General features: G+C 37.3%; 2 protein-coding genes across 2 annotated transcripts; both read right to left on the bottom strand.

Moving 5' to 3' along the window:
* Window positions 1-285: 285 nt before the first annotated feature.
* LOC139856972 (uncharacterized) lies at window positions 286-1,713 on the bottom strand. The gene is made up of 2 exons (XM_071845682.1): window positions 1,657-1,713; window positions 286-1,032 (listed from the first exon to the last, which is right to left on the bottom strand). The coding sequence occupies exon 2, from the start codon at window positions 980-982 to the stop codon at window positions 521-523; it is 462 nt and encodes a 153-aa protein (XP_071701783.1). The 5' UTR covers window positions 983-1,032; window positions 1,657-1,713; the 3' UTR covers window positions 286-520.
* A 359-nt stretch (window positions 1,714-2,072) lies between these two features.
* On the bottom strand, window positions 2,073-7,203 carry LOC139859290 (uncharacterized). Its single transcript, XM_071848086.1, has 4 exons — window positions 5,712-7,203; window positions 4,773-5,605; window positions 2,973-4,658; window positions 2,073-2,849 (listed from the first exon to the last, which is right to left on the bottom strand). The coding sequence occupies exons 1-4, from the start codon at window positions 7,201-7,203 to the stop codon at window positions 2,073-2,075; spliced, it is 4,788 nt and encodes a 1,595-aa protein (XP_071704187.1).
* Window positions 7,204-7,805: the final 602 nt, after the last annotated feature.

Below are 7,805 nucleotides of genomic sequence, written 5' to 3' on the forward strand. Positions count from 1 at the left end.
GACAATAAACGATTTCTGCAACAAAAAAAAGAAAACAAATGTTAGATAAAAAAGAAGAAACTAAGTAGCAAAGAATTTCTCCTGGTCTGATGTGGTTTATTCCTGTAAATTAAAAAATTCCAAAAAAGGAAACAAATGCAATTAGCATGATGAATATGTAACTGGACCACAAGATCACAAAAGAAGGTCAAATTTTTAAGGGGTATCAAATGTTAGCAAGTGATCCCAGATCACAAGAGCGTCACTAGAAATAAAACACAAACGGAACAAATGACGAGCCGATCAAAGTCAGAAGAGTACGTAACGCTCACTTAAGAGTTAAGACTAGATAGATAATAATGTCAACTCCACGCTTAAAGCCGAGTTATAAAGCACTAAATACATAAGAACCAAACATAATTTGTTCCTACAACTAGGCACAACATTGAAGTCGGCCATTTAGGTACTTGCATAAAGTTTGAGAATTTAGAGTTGTTCGACTAAAACGGAAATTTAGAGCAACAGAAGTTATTAAGCCTAGTTAATTAATATCCATGCCATCTCCAACTTGACTGCAAATGGGCGCAACTGCAGAAAACGATCTCTCAAAAGGAGAGGGGTGAAATTGTCCACTCCTTCTGCGCTTAAAAGCACAACTCTCCTGAGGTGAAGAAGAACAACTCTCCTCTTCAAACTTCCTTCGAACGCCTTTCACAGCCTGTACTTCGGTTTCAGTTAGCGGAAAAAGTTGACGGCTCACTCTGCAAAGGGAGTTATAGTTATCATAAACAATTCTCTGGTTACAGTTTTTGTCACAGATGTGTGTGAGCCCAGTTAGTTTGCAGCGAAACATGTTCCCACACACATGCTCATTTTCACATTTCCAATCGCACTTGTGAACAGAGTTCGAATTTGGGCCATCTTGGCCTAGTATACTTGACAGATAAATAACATTTGTAGGCACAGCTACCACAGATTTACCAAATACCTCCATTGAGTTCATTTCCAAATTGTAAGCTGTGTTATGGGCTCTTCCACACTCCTAATCGGTTTCTGCAGAGCCCAATACAACAGGAAAATCGTCAAAACTAGGGTAGTTTTTGCTTCAATATTCTTAATCTGTGCACGAAAAGTACCCTTATCTAACTATATCATGTTATATAGAGGAGTTAATAGATCTGATATATGGATATACACGTATCGCACAGCAGATTCGGATCATTATAAACAGATCCAAATTCAGTTTGGATAAGTGTGCAATTATTAACTACATAAACTCATCAATTCATAATGAATTTATACCTAAATACTCCACTCATATCATATCCTGCCAATAACAGTATATACTCAAATCTACCTACCAAATCAACACAATTATTATCAAACGAATATATATAACCCTATAAAAAATGCATATACAGCTAATAAACATCAAACAATATCTGAAAAAATAACAAATTTCACATAATCGAAGATATGCACATGTGTAATTGAAGATCTAAAGTGTGAAATCAGTATACAATAATAGTAAACCCTAGAAAAGTAGGACCTAAACAATCCAAAATATTTCAACAGCATATAAGCTAAATCAAACGAATTACACCAACACACAACAAAATTAGAGCCTAATAATGTAGCGAAATTGGTAAATTGAGAAGAAATTGATGAGGAACTGACCTAATAAAGAGAAATGGACGTTAAAGTGATTTTGACCTAATTGTTAATAGAGGAATGAAAAATTGCAAGAAAAGTAGGAAGAGGGCGTATGGCTTATATAGAGACACCACGCATGTCACATGACATGGTCATGTGACTCGTGTGAAGTCGTCGTAAAATTCACATGAAATCCCACTCAAATTTGGTTTAAATTAAATTGTTGTTTTCATTGCATATTTTTTTTTTTTTTTTTTTTTGGGTAAAAGGTTTCCCCGGCGAGCTTTTATTAAAGATAATAAAAGAATAAGAAAATTACATCACAAAAGAAGCACGAGTGTTACAAGCATGCCTTGTAACCTCACAAAAACCAACCTCTACAAAACACCAGACATTTGGACACAGAAAGAAAAAAAAAATAACAACCAGAGGACCTACGCCTAACCAATGTTCCATGCCATCTTCAATTCATTTACTTGCCTTGATTCTTTAAATCGAACCGACATAAGCTTCAACCGAACCGTAGCATATATTTCCCTGAAGAGAGCATCAGTAGACCTTTTACGACCTTTAAACATTCGATTATTTCGCTCTTGCCAAACAAAATAAACCGTAGCTGCAAACAAAAGTTTAGTCACCACCATATTCGCACTCTTTTTCGACGCATAAGGGGTGATAATCAATGTAAATGTTTTCCAATCAGTACTCCAACTCGGAGCTAGGATGAGATCTTTCACTCGCAGCCACACTTCATGAGAATACTTGCAGTCAAAAAACAGATGCGAATGCGAGTCCGCACAAGACGAACATAAAGAACATAGTAATACCTGATTGTCCCGAATCTCCCAAAGTTTTAACCTGTCTTGGGTCTTCATCCGTTCCCTAATTAGCATCCAAAGAACAAACGCATGACGTGGGATACATTGAGAGAACCAAACTACATCAAACCATTCGACCAAAGGAGCGCAAGGTCTGATTGATTCGTAAGCTGTGCTCACCGAAAAATAACTCAGTTTTCCATCTTGCGCCTTCCATTGCAACACATCACTAGTATCCGAGAACACGGGAATTTCTATCTGTTGTAAAGCAGGGTACTTGGAAACCCACGTAATGGGCCATGCCCACTGATTTTGATCCACAATGTTACAAAGCAAAGTATTAGTGTTAAAACCTGCTTGGAATATGTCACGCCACGAAATTACTTCAGACCATGAAATCTGTTATTTATGATGCCAAATATCAAACCAAGCTAGAGTTCCTTGACCATTACCTATTTTTTGAAAGAAGAATTTCCTTATCAGACTCCTAGAGTTTAAAATTTTTCGCCAACTCCATCCAACATCTGCTTTGACCGGAACATCCCAAAAATTACGCGTGGAAAGATGATAAGCATGAATCCACTTGACCCACAATGACTCCTCATTCTTCAAAATCCTCCAGACATGGGAAGTGATAAGGGCAACATTCCAGAATTTCAAACGTTTTATGCCTAGCCCCCCTTCATTTTTTGGTAAACAAAGGTCCTCCCATTTGACTTTGGCTTTTCCTTTTTTCAAATCCCCCTGACACCACAAGAAACCTCGAATAACCTTCTCAATATCTTTTATAATAGCATCGGGTAATATGAAAATAGAACACCAATAAACTTGCATAGAAGTTAACACGGAAGTAATTAGCTGCACTCTTCCCCCAATCGAAAGGAATTTGTTTTTCCAATCTTTCACTTTAGATTTTACTCGTTCCACCAAAACCTTACAGTCCTGATATAGAAGTCGAGTAGACACCAAAGGAACTCCAAGATATCTCACTGGAAGACATCCTTCTTCAAAAGGCAGTAAATCAAGGATCTCACATTTAATAGTAGAAGACACGTTAGCAAAGAAAGCCGTACTCTTAGGGAGACTAGGATGGAGACCTGAGCAATTCTTAAAATCTTCCAACACATCTCTGATGACTTTAACTGAGTCAATATTAGCATAAGCAAATAGGAACAAATCATCAGCAAAGCATAAATTAATAATTTTAAGTTTATCACACTTCGGATGATATTGAAACCCATCGGTAACCGCAACTTTTCGAGCCAACATCAAAGAGAGAACCTCCATAACCAGCGTGAAGAGATAAGGTGACATAGGATCACCTTGGCGTAATCCTCTCTTTCCCTTAAAGTAACCGTGCATATCACCATTTATACTAATGGAAAACGATGTAGTGGTAACACATTTCATGATCCAACCAATCATTCTTTTAGGGAAACCGAAACCCACTAAGGTAGATCTCAAAAAACCCCAATCAACCGTGTCGTAAGCCTTTTGAATGTCTACTTTAAAAGCACATCTCGGGACCCCACGGTTCAAATGATAATTCTTCATTATTTCTTGAGTCAATAAAATGTTATCCGCAATGCGTCTTCCTGGAACAAATGCTGATTGATTTAAATTTACCACATCTTCCAGACTAGATTTGATCCTATTCGTGATCACTTTGCTGATACATTTATAGAGCACATTGCAACACGAGATTGGGCGAAAATCAGTAACTTTAGACGGGGATGGGACTTTCGGTAATAGAGCAATTACAGTATGATTTATCTCTTTAAGCAATTGGCCTGTCATAAAAAAGTCCTTAATCGCATGAGTTATATCGTTGCCAATTATATCCCATGAACTTTTAAAAAAAGTCGATGAGAAACCATCGGGACCCGGAGATCGGATATCGCCTATATCAAACATAGCGGCTTTAATTTCCTCATCAGTGATATTTCTAACCATGGTTGAAGCTTTCGTTCGCTGAATTTTCTTCGTGAATAAATCTTCACGGTCAGGAATGTCTTCGCAAGGAGATGCATTTCCCAAAAAATTAATATAATGATCTAAAAAACGTTGAGGAACATCTTGGCCTTCAAGCATAACCCCATCACTACTTTCAATCGTATGAATCTTTGCCCGATAAATACGACCCTTTACTACCTTGTGGAAATAGCTAGAGTTGCAATCACCCACTCGAAGCCATTCGACTTTAGATTTCTGCTTTAAGAAACATTCTTCTTCATGAACAGCAACATTAAAACGTCTAAGCGTATCACTTTCTTTTTACCGAAATTCTATCGAATGAGGGTTAACATCTAATAATTTTTGAACATCATCAAGCTCCTGCCTCAACTTAACCACATTAGCATGTAAATTCCCCTTTTCCCACATTAGTTTGCGAATTGGTTTTTTGAGCAGACGCAATCGCTTGACAACTCGAAACATAGGATGTCCCATAACTTCCAATTTCCACCCATTCTCCACTACTTGCAAGAAATCAGTATGCTCACTAATTAAATTAGTGAATTTAAAAGGCTTTGGTTTGGACACAACTGATCGAGAGATCTTCAAAATAGCCGGGCAATGATCGGAAATCCTGTATGGTTGGAAAATTACATGAGCATCAGTAAAACGATCAATAAAAATATCATTCGCCATTACTCTATCGATCTTTTTCAATAAACCCGCGTTCGATTGCGGCCTTTGATTCCAAGTGTATTGCATTCCGGAGTAATTCACATCAACCATCTTGATTTTGTCAATACACTCTTTGAATTCCCTCATTGCCATCGTACTACTAGAAGGACCACTCGAATAATCATCCAAACATAATGCGACATTAAAGTCCCCTAGAATCACCCATGGACGATTTCCAACAAACAAATTATGCATATCAAGTTCTAACCACAATGGACGTCTACTAATATAGTAGTTATTCGCGTAAATAAACGACATGAAAAATTCATTACCATCACGAGTTGTTCGAACATGACAATGGACAGCTTGGTCCGACATTGCAATAAACATAATTTGTACCTCACCTGGATCCCATCCTATTATGATTCTCGTTCCCCGAGCACAAACGCTATTATTAGATGACCAAATCCAAGACGGGAACACTGAATTACAGATACCATTCAACTTTCCAATAACCACATGAGATTCTAAAATTGCACACACACTAAGGTTGTTACTTGTAACCACTTCTTGAACCTCATTTTGTTTTGGGACACGGTTCAAGCCCCGGATATTCCAAGAAGCGATATTAACCATTTAAAACATTTAACCCGGGAGTGCTTGCCCCCTCGTAAATATTTTTTGCCGATGCGTAAACTGCCGTTTCATTCGTGTCATCTTCTACATCATCCTGCTCATTTTGATTACAATCTGCATTTCTCATCCCTCCATCCTCATTACAATCGTTTAGAATACCAAATAAGTTATTCAAAGTGGTTTCCCTTTTTTTCCCAGTACAAGTGGGTACATCAGACTTCCTTTCGAAAACAATATCTTGCTTTGGCTTTGGTCTGTACACAAAAGTGCCTTTACCTTTCCTTTGAACACCAAACTTAACTCGAGCCTGGCTTTTCATTTTGTCATTTATCTTAGCACGACCCACCTGTTTAAATCCATCATTCGTTGCAGCAACCGTTTCAGGAGCTGCAACTATAATTTTTGGACATTGTTGATCACGATGGCCAAATACACAACAACATGAACAACGTGGTGGTTTCCACTCATACTCAATCGTTACTTCAGACACGGTCTTTTCACCCCCCTTAACACATGGAGTTGCTACCCTTATTTTATCTTTTAGATCATCATGAGCCGATATTTCTATCATTGCCCTAGCAAAGTTTGGTCTTCCCCAAGATTCAAGACACATTGTAGACGTATACGAATCCAATCTCATAGGTATCCCAATCTTCGACGCAATCATGCTCAGCCCCACTTCGGTGAAACCCGCAAGTGGAACATTGTATAAGTTAACCCATACAGGAATTTTAGTCACATCCTCTTTCGCCAATACATGTCTTGGAGACCATTTGTTTAAAATAATAGGCGCATTACGAATCATCCATGGTCCCCCCTCCAGAACGCTAATTAGACCTTGTTCACTTGCAAATTTAAAGAAAAAAATTCCTTTGCCATTCATCATAACTTTTTCCAGGCCGAATCTACTCCATGTGTTTTTAACATACTGTTGAACAACAGGGAAGGGCAGCCTATTACCTAGAAAGTAACCCACAAGAGTATTACTGTAACGATCAGCGGCTTCCAACACAGATTCAATAGGTAACACCACATCAACCTCATCATCCGCTTGTTGTTGTTCGATAAACCGAAAGTTAATCTTTTTATCAGACATAGTTCCCATGGTAGCGTGTAAATAAGAATGTTTATTCTTATTTCCACTACCATCTAATTTGTTCAAAGAACCCTGGTTAGCATTACCATCAATGGCTTCATCTGCTTCCGATTCATCAACTACGGTATGGATGCTCAAATTATTATCCTCGCCTTGAGTATCCTTATTCAAATCAAAAGAAGCATCTTCTCTATTATTGTCCCTAGATGACTTATTAACACTGAGATCCCCTTTTGATTCCGTTGGCCCATCCGATTCACTCTCCATTGAAGCTATTTTACTTGTGTCCACTAAACCGGTTTTAGGATCGACATCGATTATTCGACTTCTAAGAACCCTAGGTGCAGTTTTTTGATCATTCTTATCCTTCTTCCCACCAGAATTCTTCCCCATACTCAATGAAAATCACAATACAGTAGCCCAACACAATAGAATTGAAGAAATAAAGCACAAAAAGCTAGCGTTCAGGAAGAAGACTTACGAAGAAGAAAGAGCGCCGTAAATCGCCGTGAACCCTAGCTATATTACTACGGGCCGTTGGTTCCAATTGATGAAATGAAGGCGGCATACAAGTTGGTGAAGACTACAATGGATGGTTTGTCAGCTGTTGGTGGTTTAATTAATCGCAATGAGTGATGAAAATAACTATATTCATTGCATATTTGTGGTTGACCTTTTAAGAAATACTTACTAAAATGATCCGTGAAATCACGGGTTTATTTAAATAAAAGAGTTTAATGACATGTTTTAATTATTAAGTGAATATAAATGCTGAAGTCAATTATTTTAATGACTTGTGGCCGTGGAATCACGGATTCTGACTAAAAAAACTTGTCGTTATTTTTACAAATATATAGAGACATATATTTTCGCATATATGTGTAACATAATTAAAGAAAATCCATATTTAAATGTTAATAATACAATAATAATAATAATAATAATAATAATAATAATAATAATAATAATAATAATAATAATAATAATATTATTAT

This window comes from Rutidosis leptorrhynchoides, chromosome 7 (genome assembly GCF_046630445.1).
Source record: "Rutidosis leptorrhynchoides isolate AG116_Rl617_1_P2 chromosome 7, CSIRO_AGI_Rlap_v1, whole genome shotgun sequence".
Lineage (NCBI taxonomy): Eukaryota > Viridiplantae > Streptophyta > Magnoliopsida > Asterales > Asteraceae > Rutidosis > Rutidosis leptorrhynchoides.